The sequence below is a fragment of the Hermetia illucens genome, chromosome 3 (genome assembly GCF_905115235.1).
Source record: "Hermetia illucens chromosome 3, iHerIll2.2.curated.20191125, whole genome shotgun sequence".
NCBI lineage: Eukaryota > Metazoa > Arthropoda > Insecta > Diptera > Stratiomyidae > Hermetia > Hermetia illucens.
Genome location: NC_051851.1, coordinates 133,168,099 through 133,184,241, shown reverse-complemented (window position 1 = coordinate 133,184,241; position 16,143 = coordinate 133,168,099). Strand labels below are relative to the sequence as shown.

General features: G+C 38.8%; 1 protein-coding gene across 1 annotated transcript in view; it reads right to left on the bottom strand.

Moving 5' to 3' along the window:
* Window positions 1-1,145: 1,145 nt before the first annotated feature.
* Window positions 1,146-16,143, bottom strand: part of LOC119651921 (CD63 antigen-like) — a 33,516-nt gene continuing 18,518 nt past the window's right edge. Inside the window, exons 2-5 of the mRNA XM_038055749.1 lie at window positions 13,944-14,059; window positions 2,798-3,163; window positions 1,374-1,601; window positions 1,146-1,298 (exon numbers count right to left, since the gene is read on the bottom strand). Coding sequence (XP_037911677.1) covers window positions 1,224-1,298; window positions 1,374-1,601; window positions 2,798-3,163; window positions 13,944-14,012 — 738 coding nt within the window. The 5' untranslated portion in view covers window positions 14,013-14,059 and the 3' untranslated portion in view covers window positions 1,146-1,223. The remainder of the gene's footprint in view (window positions 1,299-1,373; window positions 1,602-2,797; window positions 3,164-13,943; window positions 14,060-16,143) is intronic.

Sequence of the window (16,143 nt, the reverse complement as noted above, 5' to 3'; positions counted from 1 at the left end):
TCGTCAGAGCCGTGTAGCTGGTCGCACTTAACGCACATGTATGCGAGGTGGTAGCAGGTTGCCGCGTGTCCGATGCGCTGGCAATTTTTGCAGTATAATATTATACTTGCTTATTTTCGATTTGTTCGAAGCGAACAATCATGTGCAGTATGGCCTTTACAGCGCATAACTGTTCCTCGCTAAAGGTTGCGTCAAACGTGACCAAGCACAAGTCGGGGTTGATGCTGTTTGTTTTTGCCTAGGTCGTGGCAAAGGGTTTTGCGCTGAGGGTGCTTGAGACTCCCTGAGCCTTCACTTTTTCGACGATCTCCTGAGGGGAGAAAGTCGTATCAAGGCCTCGGAGGATGAGACTGGTCGCCTTCTCAGAAGGGAGGGTATATGTGAAGAACTTATTATGTTCTCCACAAGGATTTTTTTCACGGGCGAATAATCTTCCGGCGTTTTTGTGATAATATGGTGGGAACTACCTGATTTCTTGCGCTCTAATCACTCAGCTATCTGGACGCCTATTATTAATACGATTTAAATTGAGGTAACATATATTTTTCGCAAAGGGATTTAGGTCACAATATGTGACTTTGATTGGGTTTGTCATTTCGATTTTTTTCTTTAATTAAATAACTTTCCAAGGTCCAATGTCCTAGTTGATGATTGTGGAGTTCCTTTTCGTTTGGAAATATATTTATCCAATCTGAGTTACGGTCGTTTTGCCCAATTTCCTTTCAGGTGGTGCTTAGCCAAATTCGTTCTGACTTTTGTTTTATGATACTTCACAGTATTTTTGAGAAACTCGTCCTTAGTAAATAATTGTTCCTTCTGCGAATTTATCAAAACTTGTCCACACACAATGGCTGGCCGAAAGTTCAGATCTCCAATCAATGAAGAATCTATATTCTATTCTTAAAAGGCGAATGTAAAGCCAAAAGGACATAATTAAATTGATTTTTGATATATGTTCTTTTCGAGGGTCTTCTTTCGTTTCCGTAGAACTATTTGTTAGCCTTTGCAACGTAGCGACAAAATGTTTACATTTTGTATACTGGTTTCTGGGAGGCATTCGTCCTTGCGAATGAATGGCATTCATACATTGCCAGGTAGCATTTAACTTCCTTCATCCATTCTTATCTGATTTAAACTTAGCTAGATCTGGTTGTTGTTTTCTTTAACTAATTTATTTTGTTTATTTACAGCAGAAAATACTTAAAGTTTACATATGCAATATCCTAGAAGGGTCCTGTTCCTCCATGTTTGATTCTTATTTCTCGTGCAATGTAACAGGCGAAGAATATACCAACAAACTGAAAAGAAAACATCAATGAGGTGGGAACTTTGGAGGATACTTATTTCCTATGGATATGCCAAATTCAACTTACTTGGATGACCGCTATAACGATACCCGCTGCTCCCAAACTTACGGCGTGGCCGCTGATAAAGTCGCTGAACTTTTCCAAACATCCGTCCTCATAAAGACGCGTATTACCTTCGATGTTCTGGCATGAAGTGACATTTAGTGCACCAGTCTCGAAGGAGCAGCAACTTACTGGAATTCCATGGTAAGTATCTAGCCAGTCCGTATAGTTGTTCAATCCACAACAATGGAACTGTAATAGGAATCGAATTGTTTCAAAATATAAGCGAAGAAATATGCCAGAAGTGAGGCTGCCAAACAATTCTAAATATAGAAAATGGGAACTAAATACATTTATAATAATTTAAATTATCATATTGAAATCTATTTTTGAAGTTTTGTGCCAAAAGGGGACGAAATCGATGTTTCAAATGGGCGAATGTTTTGATTTTTTCCCATTAGAACCACTTCCTTCTTGATTCCAAGGTAAAGAGGACTGTAGAATAAGTTTAAACTATTATGGAGGAGAATGGTGTGACTTTGGGAAGCACTGCTCTTCCTCTTAAAGCTCCCTGCCGTTGTACTTTGGCAAGTGAGCCAGGAGTTTTTTGTTTTTTTTTTGGGGGGGGGGGGGGATAGGTGAATGCATTTACGCACACAGTGTTGGACTCCCGGTTCAGTACGTCGTCGGACTACCAACTAAACATCCCCCAATCGTCAGAGAGCTAGCCTGGAACCATTTGTCACATTACTTCGGGCTAGTCCTCGAATTCTTTCGTCTTGCGGAGCTTTCAAATCAGGGAATTCTTTTGACCAACGAGAGGGGCAGGAGGAAGGGAACTGTTAGTTCAAGGGACCCCCTGCCATCCGGCTCCTCCGCCGATCGAGCTCAATGTTCTTAGCAACGAGAAGGCCTCGAACGTAAGTGTGCCAGAAGTAAGTGTGCATCCGGTGTCGGATTAATGCTTAGGCTTGTTGAATAGGTCATCGGAGAATATTGATGAATATTGGGCCGCTATCAGAAATGCCTCCTTTTGCGGCGCAGGTGAATTCTTGGCCGAATCCTGAAAATTTGGAAGCAGATCGACGCGCGGAAGAATTTATCATCGTGCTGGTTAGGGCGGCAAAAGCTACGGTATCATGAAAGAAGTTGCAGATGGTCGCGAGCTTATTGAAGGTCCTGTGGCGGATGTTAATAATCGACTCCTCATGGAGGAGACGAGGAACCTAAGAGGTGGAAGTGGGACTTCACCACAGTTCTCAGCCACTTGTGTTCCTCCAAACAAAAGTGGAATCATTTCGGTCATCAATGTGCTCAATTAGCTCAACAACAAAGGCCTTTGTGCTCCTGTGTATGATTTTTGCTGCACATCAATATGATAGTTTAACATAGTGGAATAGAAATAAAACTAGTAATGAAAAATATCTAGCACAATCTGATGTACTTACGTCTCTTTGAACTTCATCCCATAGATAAGCAACATCTAATTTATTCGTTTGATTATATTCCAGCATCGTAGAACGAAGCTTGTCCTTAATCAGTGACTCAGCATCATTTCGAAGAACGTATCCACTGATTCCTCCGGCCAACTCCAGAATGAAAATTAATCCAAGGAGGACGGAAAATGAAAAGATCATGCAATAATGCTCCTTAATTGCACCGCAGCAACCGAAGAAGGCGATAACGAAGATGAAGGCTCCTGTTACGATTAGTAGTGTTGGAATGGAGAAAAAGTTTGATGCCAGGAAAAGTGTATAGTTGTCGTATACGGCTGCAACCGCTACGCCGACTGATATTAAAATGATACCAGTGATCTGGAAAAATATAATTTGACTGTAATGAATGGTATGGATCTGAACGATTTAAATAACAAACTATGGCAAATGTAATCGAACCGTTAGATATTATGTCGATTAAATATTATTATCTATTTCTAAATTGTTGGTACTCTCAATTCTCCGACGTCTGTCTGTTTGCATTATAGGGGATTAACGCTTTCTGATACCGTGACATATGTATCTTCTAGTGTAAATGCTCCTAGCTGCTTCAATAGCGAACTTAGGGTCCCGAAAAGTTCGGTGATGGGGTGCAGGGTAACATAGCTTTCAATTTCAACTACACCTGATGTTTTATGGTAAGGAAACCGCTGATTTAACTCCCCAAGGTTTTGCTGTTCTGTGATTTATTTTCCTTGGGAAGAACAACTGAAGCTGGTATTGTTTTCTATGTTTGGTCAGTAGGTTTATGTTTTCATTCCTTGTGAATTCAATTAGTATTTCTTAGCTTACTTTGTTTACGCTTAGTATCATTTTTACCACATAAAATGATAAATGTGCATTATGCCACTTTTTCTTTGTTAAACACAGTTTTGGTGATCCCTGACTTTTAACATCAGTTGCAGCATCTTTCCATCGACTTTAAAGCCGCCTATGACAACATAGCCAGGGTACAACTGTACACGGCCATGAGAGAATTTGGTATCCCGACGAAATTGATAAGACTGACTAGGCTGATCCTGACCAATTTGCGAAGCCAGATAAAAGTAGCAGAATAACTCTCGAGAACATTTAACACCAAAAACGGTCTAAGACAAGGGATGCCCTATCATGCGTCCTCTTCAACCTGGCCCTGGAGAAAGGGATTCGCGATGCCGATGTAAATGCGAGAGGCACCATCCTCTTCAAGTCCACCGAACAACTGGTCTACCCTGACGATATCGCCATCATGGGAAGAACAACCCGAGATGTACAGTCTACCTTCATCCAGATAAAGCAGGCGGCGCGAAATTTTGGGCTGCACATTAATGAAGGCAAGACGAAGTACATGGTCGAAACGCCAGCGCCAAAACCAAAAGAACGAACAACGTCGAATCGCACTAGTCAAACGAAAATAATGAAGATTGGAGATTACAAATTTGAGGCTGGTGAAAATCTTGAAAATAACTACCGATAACAGCTACGATGATGAAATCCGCGCACGGTTTTTGGCAGCCAACAAAACCTATTTCAGCTTACAAAAACTCTCGCTCGAAACGTCTCATCATAGGGTCAAAGCTCTTACTGGATAAGACAATGATCTTGGCAGTAATCATGTATTCCTCGGAAACTTGGGTTGGGTAGCAAAAAAAAACTACGAACTCTTGGCCGCGCCACTAGCCTATGCTGACGATATCGACATCATGGGAAGAACGACACGAGACGTACAAACTGCCTTCATCCAGATCAAGCAGGTGGCGCGAGATCTTGGGCTGCACATCAATGAAGAAAAAAAAAATGGTGGCAACGTCAGCATCGAAAACGAACCAACCAACAACATCAAATCGCACTGGTCAAACAGGAAGAATAAGAATAGGAGAATACAACTTTGAGACCGTTGATAATTTCTCCTATCGAGGGTCGAAAATCACAACCGATAACAGTTACGACGTACTGTTACGTACTGCTAAGGAGGAAATCCGCGCACGATTGTTTTCAGCCAACAGAGCCTATTTCAGCTTACAAAGACTGATCCGCTCGAAACGTCTTACCATATGGTCAAAGCTCTTACTGTACAAGACTATGATCTTGCCAGTCCTCATGTATTCCTCGGAAACTTGGGTTGGGTAGCAAAAAATACTACGAACTCTTGGCCGCGTTCGAGAGAGGAATGCTCCTAAGAATTTTTGGCCCCCTGAGGAGGAGGATGGACGACTCCGTAGCCTACATAACGAGGAAATCTATGAGCGATACCATGACCGTCAAGTTGTGTATAAAATCCAGCTCAATAGGTCACGGTGGGCGGATCACTTAATCCGTATGGATGAGGATGATCCAGCCCGGAAAGTCTATAAAGGCAATATCTATGGTAGAAAAAGAAGACGCCGCCTACCCTGCCTAAGATGGGACGATGGCGTAGGTCAGGACGCCAGACAGCTTTTAGGGATATCGAATTGGTGGACCTCGGCGCAAAACCGGAATGTCTGGAGTTCCTTATTAAGGCAGACCAAGACCGGATACTGGTTGTTACGCCGTTGATGATGATGATTCTTAGAGTATCTCCCCCATGGGATGGGTACATGGAATAATGGGCCCACTAAAGAGTTCAGTGCTGGAAGTATGGTTTCTCCTTTGAGAAAAGTTTGGTCATTACACCAGAAGTAATGAGAGTAAACAAGAATTAAACCCCAAGTAAAGAGGTCGAGAGGTTAATACTTAACTAACTCGGTCATTGCGTAGTGGCCTAATTGCAGAGACTTTGGACTTAAACTATCCGAAAATTTAACTAAATTTTGTGGCGTCTTACTTTTGATTAGGTTGCAAAAAGCGGTACAGATATTATATTTTCTTTGTTCATGAAAATAAAATTATATGACCGATAGGGGCAGCAATAAACGTTAACTTATCAACAGAGAAGTGACAGAGGTGATATGACGCGCATTTTCAGAAAACGTATATCTTTGAACAGTTGTTGTGTATAATACAATATTAAAACAATGTTAAGTTAATAATCAGCAACGTAAACTGCCATTGTTGTTAATATTTTTAAGGAGAGATCGAGAGTTTTTAAAGGGCAAGTACAAAGTGTTCGAAGATTGTGATATATGAGTTTTAGTCCGGTGAATGCAAGGTAAACCTTTTCTGGGGGTGTTCTACAATGTCAGATGACAGGCTGATGGTGGGATATGTGGTTGAAACAGTTCTGATATAAATTCATCCGGCAAACGAAACCTCTACAGATTTTGTGGCTTTCGTTGAATGATTGCATATGTTGAAAATATTTCCGGGCACTAGCACGCTTGAAATGACTTCTCGGTTTGAAGAGGGAGATGTAGTCTCGGTTCATACTATGTTTGCCGACCTGCAGAGTATTTGTCGTTGAGTTCAGGTAAATAAAGTATCTGTTGGCTCACAGCGCACTGGAAACTTACATATATTAATGAGTTTATGACACTTGTGACCATCATTTCTCAATCGACAGCCATTTTGTTCAGTCCATTATTGGCATAGAACAAACTAACGTTCTGTTAATGAACTCAAGACCAGCTAAGATAGAGATTATATACTAACCATCGAGCGGCTGCAGGCTCTCTAGAGGGTGCTGCTTAATGGCGATGAAATGGTAATAGGCTGTATTTTTAACTCTCAAATTTGTAAAAAAGGGTCAATGCACAGCATTTCGCACTTTTTTCGTTTATATGTTAGTCTGATAAAAAATGAATCCTACTTTGCCAAGACCCTTCAGCATGGAACAATCAATATGACCCTGCTCAAATCCTCGTAATGCAAGATATTTGGGGGTCTAAACTTCAGATTTTTCCTTGAAAATTGTGAAAAACGTTGTTCGCATAGTAAATAGAGCAGCATGAGCTTATTTTAGTCTCATGTTCAAATTCTCTTCGGGCAAGAGTCAATTTTTTTTAACAGGATAATTAATACCTATGGCAAATTACCGGTAATGAAAGGAATTGTTTCAAACTATCCTCCAGTCAGACTATTACTGATCATATTTTTCGTTTGAAAGGCACATTAAGTTTGTCGGAATCCTGTTAGTCAGAACCTCACTTCAAACAAGCCTCTAACACTTAAACAACCCGAGCTCATCATAGGCACTTTAGAATAAGCGTTTGGTTTAATTAACAAAAATATAGAAGAGAGTCCAAAAGATGAGAAAAGATATAAAATTGTGTAAAGTTAATGTAATCATTTGATTTTTTTTATATAATTCGGCGCATTTTTAAGAATCAAAGGCAAAAGGGTCTTGAATGAAGTGCACATTTCAAGGCCCTGATCCAACATGGATTGTTGCGCCAACGATTATTATTATTATTAAAGGGCAAAAAAGGCATTTAATTTTCGGTTATCAATTACTTTATTGTAACAGGTATAATGATTGTGTGAAGATACATACTAAGCACATAAGGAGATTAAGAAAATATCTCAGCCTACTTTCTGGGCTAAAGATGAGGGAGCCCGTTGCACTTACATAATAGTTAAGGTGGAGTTAGTGTTTCAATAGTGGAAAATTTGATAACTTGCGCTATAAGAAAGCATGAAGGAGTAGACCCTAAGTCCACGCCATATATAAAATGTCGGGGTGATGAGTTCACTACCCATAAAACTGCTCTCTTTCGCCAGTGTGGGAACCGGATCAACACGCACATCACATTCAGCAGAAAGAACAACAAAATATGGGACGGTACAATGACAGCGTTCCTCGCTAGGTGGGTACATTAATTAACTGTGCAACTTCCTAAATATCGACAAAAGGAGCCGGGTCATGATAAGCTTAGAAGTCAAGAAAGCAGGTTGCAGTAATCAACAAGTCCAATACTAAATCAAGACCAGTAAGAAAAAGAGAAACGAAAAAGTCCGTCTGAAAATAATTATTTCCAAACAAGTCGGAAAACGGAAGTTAGGCGCTTCAGGTATTAAAGGTTTTCCTATTTTTTTATGTAAGAACATTTTGGTACAATATGATTCCATTTATACATAGCTCGTAGTGTATATAGGTTGAATATTCAGGATATTCAATTCTATGCGGTACTGACATTTCACCTCTTTGTGAGTAGTAATTTGACGCGTAAGAGGCATCAATCTCAATCATTGTGAGGCAACTGATTCGGTTGAACATTCGAGTCACAGCAACCTGACGGCACTTAGATGGTAATAAGAAAGTGAAAGGCAACAAGAAAGGGAACCAGGAAATTGAGGCGTTGAGATCGCCCTGCATTCGGCAAAATTTTTCATACCCCCCTAAATGTCTTTTAGACGATCAGCTAGGATATTAATTGGATCCGGAGTAGTACGAAAAAGTAAATTAGCAACTGAAATAATTGGGGCACAGCGGCTATAGAAAGTATGTTAGTCGCTATCGGTAAGAAGATTTTAAAGAATATAAGGATAAAGGGAAGCAGAAGCACAAGGTTTTTATTAAATTTTGATCCTTCTTTAAATAATGTTAGTGTTCTGAATTAATCTCGATCTGATCTGATCTGAATACCGCTAATGTCATGAAAGTTCGTGTTTGTCTATATCCTTCTGCCGCTGCTGTAGGGTTATCACTTGTACGTGGTTCAGTATGATGAAAATGAAATTAAAGCACAGTTCAATTGTAAATAAAAGGGGAAAGAACATTAAGAAGGAAGGGATTGTGTGGACGCTCTATGCTCTAAAAGTAAATAGCTGTGACCTACAAATCCTTTCCCCTTTATTTCTCATAATTTAACTCCTATTTCTGTGAAACAAAGCGAAAGATTCTTATCGCATAACGCAAAAGTTTCGAACTCTGCTTGAAGTATACGGACTTTCATCGAGCATGTTCTTGATGCTAGATAGAGGAACATTTTCCGGACACTGGAAAGGAAATTACTAGCGCAACTTAAAACCGAAGAACTAGCAATCCGCCCCTGAAAATGACCTGGTCAGAAATCAAGGACATCATCTCGGATACAATAAACTGGCAACGAACTTAGAAATGGAGAACAGACAATGCGATTGAAACCGAATGTACGACCATTAAGCAGTACCGAGGATTTGTGTGAACTTTTTCGGGAAGTGATCAACCCACTTGCCATCTGAAGAGAGTCGCCAGTGAAGTGGATGACTAGGGGACATACATTGTATTTTCCAGCAGAAAGCCTGATGTTTTGCAGTCGATACAGTATTTAGAAAACGAGTTCAAATTCATCAGTAGAAAAATTTGCGCGATTCGTCTGAAAATAAAATTTTTCAAAATAGAACATGACGAAAAGGATAATGGTGTTAGAATGAAATGGATTTAATTTTTAAGAAAACCTTTGAACATCTGCCTTTTAAGGATGTCAAATTCTTTATTTCAACACCATGGTTATTGTGGAGGAGACTTATAAAGAAATCTTAGAAGAGCTTAGCCTCCTTGAATCATCTAACGACGACGTAAAAACTTACAGCCTGATCGGTCATTACCTTATTGAGAAAATGGTGGCCACTCCCAATTACGTCAGTGACCACTTTTTCATTAGGGCCAAAGGAAACTTTTGACAGTGGAGACCTAGGACGGCTCCGAGGCAACTATCGAACAAATATGGCAAACCTAGGAGTCTACCTACGGCAAATTGCAAAGATGTGCTAGAATACAGGAGTAAAGGAGCATAGAAAAATAGTTTAACTACGAATACAGGAAAGTAGTAACGAAGTTTAAAAACTGTTAATTAAGACCAGGGAAATATATAACAACGAGCCTAATAAATAAACATTTCTTGAGGTTAAACAAAAGAAAAAAAAATTAGAATCTTTGGCTTTACTTTGTGGAGCTGTTAACGCCCTGCAATGGCTCTGTCGACTTGGATGGACTGCGTACAGAGACAACATCTGCTGAGAAATGATAGTCCTCTTAACTTCGAAATGGAACAAGGTTCCTTGCAAGCAAAACAGTTCTTAGTGGTCGAATTCAAAAAAATTGCTCAAAAATATGAATTGTCGAGAAATTTTCGAGGATAGGTGCAAAAGTCTAATTTGTACGTACACAAAAAAATAGATCGATTGTGTTGCCAAATTATAGATGTACATATATTCCTTTTGTGCACGTTCTATAAGATTGTGACCAAAATTATCAAAAAATGAGGATATTATTGAAAAGTGGGAAAATGGTACCAGATGATCAATTATTGGCAAGGTATTCCCAGTGAAGCAAATACTGGAAAATTGCTGCTAATTTCACATTGGGGTGTACGATCTTTACGTAAGTTATCTTCAGGCTAACTGAATCAATGATCGCAACGTTATGCACAAACTATTGCTGGAATAATTACGTTAGTTCAGTCAGTCAAAGCCACAATGGATAATATATATTGCCAAATTAGAATTTTATCTAAAGCAGGAGAAATTTGCAATTCGGAGGTAGGTTTCTCGCAAAGTGATAACTTTATCTCTGTACTTTAGTGACGTTAACATTGAACTCTAAAAAGAAGCTTACGCTTACAACGCAGATATTACAATAAAAACTTTACGGCCCCTGGAAAGGTGTTCCAAAAATTAGTGGAGTCTGTAAAGGAAGTTGGCTTAAAACAAAAAACTACACCATGGGCGATGCCAATATCGAACAAACGTCACCCGTCGCCACTTTTGGTCAAGTTGCTCCCAGAGCAGAGATAAGACAGCGTTTAATGAGTTGCCTCTGCTCTGGACGAAACCGTCAGTCAACGTTTTGTTTCTTTAAAAAAACTTGGGTGTTTAACTCAATATGATTGGTCCGTGAACCACAAGAAAGGAAGTAAGTTGTTTCGTGGTCGGGTCCGTCATCAAGTGGATGCTGGACTCAGGACTCCATCCTCAACAAAAAATTCACTTCGGTCTAGTTTAGGTCTGAACATAAGACGGATTTCACTTCAATATAATTCGTACTCATGTCGCGTTTGCGATTATATATAAATGGAGCGAATACCACCTGTCGCCACTTTTGGTCACGTTGCTCCTAGAGCAGAGGTGAGGCAGCGTCTGATGAGTTGCGTCTGCCCTGGACGAAAACGTCAGTCAACCGTTTGTTTTTTGTTGAACAAACGGATTTTTCTAGTGTCGGGAGCCAATTTTGCAGTGGCATCAACCAATGAAACGTATTGTTCAGTTCTTTCTTCCAAGCGTTTAAAAAACTACATTTAAAAAATAAACTCTGGTCCTATAAGACGGTGGCAAAAGAGGTTTTTAAGTATTTCTTGTATAAGAATATTTGAGTGCAATCGTATATGCATATATCATGCCAGACAATTTAGTGTGATACTGACATTCAAAATCTTAGATTGTAGTAAATTTGCACAAAAGCCACAACTTTCACTTACTATAACTTTTTTGCGTTTATACAAACTTGCTAGTATCATGCTTTATAATATAGCTTGCATCACTGCAGAATTTTATGATTCTAGCATGCACTTAATGGTATGGTAAGCTGCTATTATATTATTAACCTTATTTGAGCAGATATAGCTATGGAACGTATGATACTTTGGAGCCAAGACACCGTATAATAAAAGTTTTGTGATCATTTTCAGATTTTGTTGGGAATTCCAGCTTCCAAATTCTCCGCTTTTGTAAGTTGGGGCTGAGCTTTGCAAAGTTACAATCGAGATCCATAATTTGATCCCCTACATGACTCTGTTCCATGAAAAAAGATTTGACTCCCCCTATTTGCATGTATCAACTCAACGTAGAGCGAAGTTATTCACTGCATGTGTAGGACTTTAAAATTCCCATCTTCCCACCAAAGTTCGCATCGATAGGAGTAACCGTTTTTGAAAAAAGTGCGTGTGATAGGCAAACAAACAAACAGCGATCATTAGAATATCATCTTCAAAACCTTACATAGGAGTGCCAATAAACAGAACAACGATGAGCTGAGTAACCAATGAAATTGATGCGGAAATATTCAAGGAGGTACTCCGGGAAGATACTATATTATTGAAAGGTGCATAAGAGAAAGTTTCGAGGAATGCCGAAAAACTATCTCAAACTAAGGAGGCGCTCCCAGTGCAGGACAAACCGATCTGAGTTCGCAAGTAGCTATCATGAAGAGCAAAACCAATCGTTACGAATGGGTATACATCAAAGCTGACTCGGATCAATGGGGTAACGCATACAGGTTGTTGATATCATCACTAAAACGCAAGTGCAAATTACTTGCCCTAACTTAGTTGCTGCAGAATATAGTGAACACTTTTTTCGCAGAAGATGAACACTTCTGGCACTGGCTTTTAGCAGTATACGTAAATCCGGCCGAAGGTAGAAGATGAGGAAATTCTAGGGGCAAAAAAATTCAATGAAAATAAGAGCCGGAAGGTGTTCCGAGTATCGTTCCGAGAATGTCAGCCAGGACATCACGAAGCATGTTGTTCCAAGTTGTTACGGCATACTTTAGAGAAGGAGAATTCCCCGAGCAATTGGAGGTACAGAGGTCGATACTGTTTCCAAAGTCAGGTAAACCAATGTAGGACCTCTCTTCATATAGACCGATATGTCCATACTATTGATTAACTATTTGAATGGACGAGGCTGCTCCCAACAGCAGAAATGAAGGAGGCCCTTTGGGGGGTAAGAGAAAGCCAGCGTATTCTTCTTCTTCTTCTTCTTAGTTCTGCATTATTTTACGCAGCTCCAGTATATGCAAATGTGCTGGAAAATAAGCTAAGCTAGAGGTAATTAGAAATGGCGGCTGAAGATAATTAGTATGCATATTAGCAGCGTTCCACACTTTCGACGATAGATTCGACAAAGTCATGAGGAATTAAACTACAGATGACGCAATTCTTGAACAGACATGGATGTTATCGGGCATCACCACATCCACTTGAGTGCGACGAAAAGTGTTGGGAACTAGTTTAGGTAGGAAGGATTCCGAAGAAAGAAAGAAAGAAAGGACTCATCCAGCACCGCAAGGCAATGCTTTAGAGCCGGGAAAGTGGAAGGAGAGGGAGCAGGTTTTAGTATAAAAGTCTAACATAATTGTATGGCACGAGCTATCAGTAGTTTTCGAACCTTTCCACCTTCCAACGAGAAAAAAATTTTTACACAAAACTTTAAAAGCAAATCCATCTGTTCAAACGATGGCTTCTCTGGAATTTATTTGGATCTATCAGTCAGGCAAATGCAAATCGTGCATTAAGTTCAACGCTCTGACGTACAAACTTTTTGATATATTCATAGCGTATATTCTTTTAAAACTTCCAAATTTCCAGTGAGTTGGCCAAAGGGTAATCTCGATGGGATAAACAATTGACGTAGACAGCATATTGTAAGCGATATATCAAGAAGACTAGATGTGAAGTTGGCTTGTTTTGCTATAGACGAAAAATAATATGAAAAGTTTTTAGGCCACTTTTGTGGATCTCAGACGGAATATCCCTCAGCCTTCATAAAAGGTCTTCTTGTATGATGAAATATCAGATAAACTCGTAAGATATTATATGAAGTGGAGTAAGTTGGGAATTTAAAAAGTAAAGTCTATTAAATTCAAGATGCAGTCCCACGTTGGGTGCCATTTGAACAAATCTTGTCATAATCAGGACAAAGACGCACAAAAACTTCCGAGAACACTAGCAGAATCACTCGGCAAACATATTTATTCCGATGTAGGTACTGGCAGGACTGTACCAAACGTTTTGTGATTTTGTGATATTTTAGCAGCAGTGACGCATCGGGTTTTTATGAAGCTTCTCAAAATTCTCCTTATTTATGCACATTTAACATTTCCTATTGTGTTTGTATTTCCACTTGAGTATATTTTTCTGAACTTCATATCTTTTCATCTCCAAAACTTCGTATCTTTCTGTAGAATAATTTCAGGTTCAATCTATCTATGACTCATGCCTTCAAGTGATCAGTCCGACTGCTAATCAAGATAGCATATTATTTGTAGACTAAACCGTCATCAGATAATGCTAAATGGTGTAATGAATTAACAAATTATCCATTGGAATGTTAAAAATGTTCCGCCTAATACGAAGATTAGTGTTGTTTATAGCAAGTACACAGTCAAATTGGCAGTAATATTTTAAAACTTTCACAAATAAATTTATAACGAAAGATACAAAAAAAGTTAAATTTTATAAATTAATAATAATAAATTGCTTAATGAAAGTAAATCACTTACCACAAATACAAAATTGAATGCAAATAAAACATATTTAATGCAATTCGCACTTCCCGTCAGTCCTGTCATTGTGAAGAACTATGTGTTGGCCTTTAACCGAAAGATATCACTTTGTCCTAGAAATAGACGAAACAAATAACAAATATAAACTGAGGTCGTTTTCATAAATTTTCAGAATTAAACTCAATAGCAGGTGAGACGATAGACTTATCGCCAGGTGCGAACAAAGACTTCGATTTAGATAATGACGAAGTTCGCTTGATAATGTTTATCTATTGAAAAATTATGATCTTATCTAGAAAATCTAACTTCGTCTTTTATACGAACAAAATTTTGTTTTATTGGAACTTCGGTAGATTCTGGGCGAACATCGAAGCAGGAAAAGGGATTTGTGCAAGGTGCAATGTCTTAAATTAAATTAATAAATTTTCAGTCCTTTGTAGCTGTACATTTATCTGGTAGCCTTGCCTTGCCTTGCTATATAAAATGTCGGGATTGATATACGGGATTGATATGCGTTCTGTGATTAAAAATATGACTAATACAAACAATGACAACACAACATAATAAAGTTCAGCTGTGTATGCTGAATCATCCAATTAATTTACAGTTTGGGGAGTTTTGGTTCATAAATAAGCACGAAGGTGTAACCAAGATTAAAGTTACGCGAAAATTCAAATAGTAATGGTAAGTTCCGTCCTTTTGAAGAGAATAAACAAATATGGGATAAATCGTTTGAAAGCCGTCTCCTATATTGTATGAATAGTGCCACCAAAAAAACCTCGGCCACTATTTGTGAAACACCTTGTAAAGGAACAGCTTTTTTGAGATTCTGAAATTGGCTCTCGAACAGTCGAATTGCAAAGCAGTGTAGACGATTCGACTTGATACTAGAGATGATTAGATGATGTATGAGGTATTACAAAAATGATATCACTTTAAAGTGTAACAATACATCACCATCACTGAAGGTAATCCTAATATTACAACGTTACTTCACCGCATCACTGAATTGATGAGTAATATTTTGTAATGGCCGGGGCGATGTGATATCACATTATAAAACACTATAAAACATTTTCTTCAGGGTCAAATGGCGCTTAGTAGAAAATAATGATTCCAGTTCTGTTTTCTTCTCCCTTTTGCATGAAAGATTCATTTATACTTACTTGGACCTATCGTACATTTCACTCTATAAATAAAATAGATATTTCGCAATATCGGCTGCTTAGTATTAACATTTAATGTTGGTAATATAACGTAAATATACGTATGTACGGTTGAGTTAGTCAAAGCTGATGTTTATGATATTAATTTGTAATACCACTTTTATCAAAAAGTGCGTTATCTACTACTTAACGCCTTCTTTGCTCACCAATAGATAAATTCTGTAGAGAAGTTTTGAGAACTTCTTCCAAATTGTCTGACAATTTAGTGTGAGCTTGAGTGCAAAGAGGAGGATAGTCGAGTATCATAAATCTCAGATAGACGAAGGATTGACAGATGTGATCCTCTAAGCTCGTAAAGGAGTAAAAAAAGGCCTGGTACTGTGTGAAATTAAATATAAATACGGCAATGCCAATATCTGCCCATGGATGTCCGAAAAAGACTGGCGCCCGGCTTGGCATATCCCAGAAATGTAAGATTTCTAATTCTTGTTTATTCGACGCTACAAACGATCTCTATTAAGCAAAATCCAACAATTTGGGTCAGTGATTTTCATCCTATTATTAAGGAAAGCTATTTGATGGACAAGATAGCACACTTGATTCTACATGGAACACACCATCCGATTTGGTTATCAAAATTTTGGAGTGTGTTTTTGACAAGAACCTTCACAATATCGAAGAAAGTATGGTCATTCAAGCCTGGCTTGTTTAGAATTCTGGAACTATGATTAAACATGATTTTCGTTGATGCAGAAACATTTCCTTCCCCGATATAAGGAAAACGTTTCGCTGTGAGTCACAAAAGTTTATCTGGTGTGTATTGCAACAAAAACCAATGCCAGAGGCACTTTTCTCTTTCTACTTCTTCGGCGCCTGTCTGGTTCGGTAGCGACCATAAGTTTGGTCCAGGTAGAGTTGAGAGGCTGTCAAATCGCCATCTAATGTATAAAGCTACTGCTTTTCGTTTGACCTTGGGGTTGTTTTCCATTGGCTTTGATGTTCAAACCAATCTTAGTTAGTAAATTCTTGTC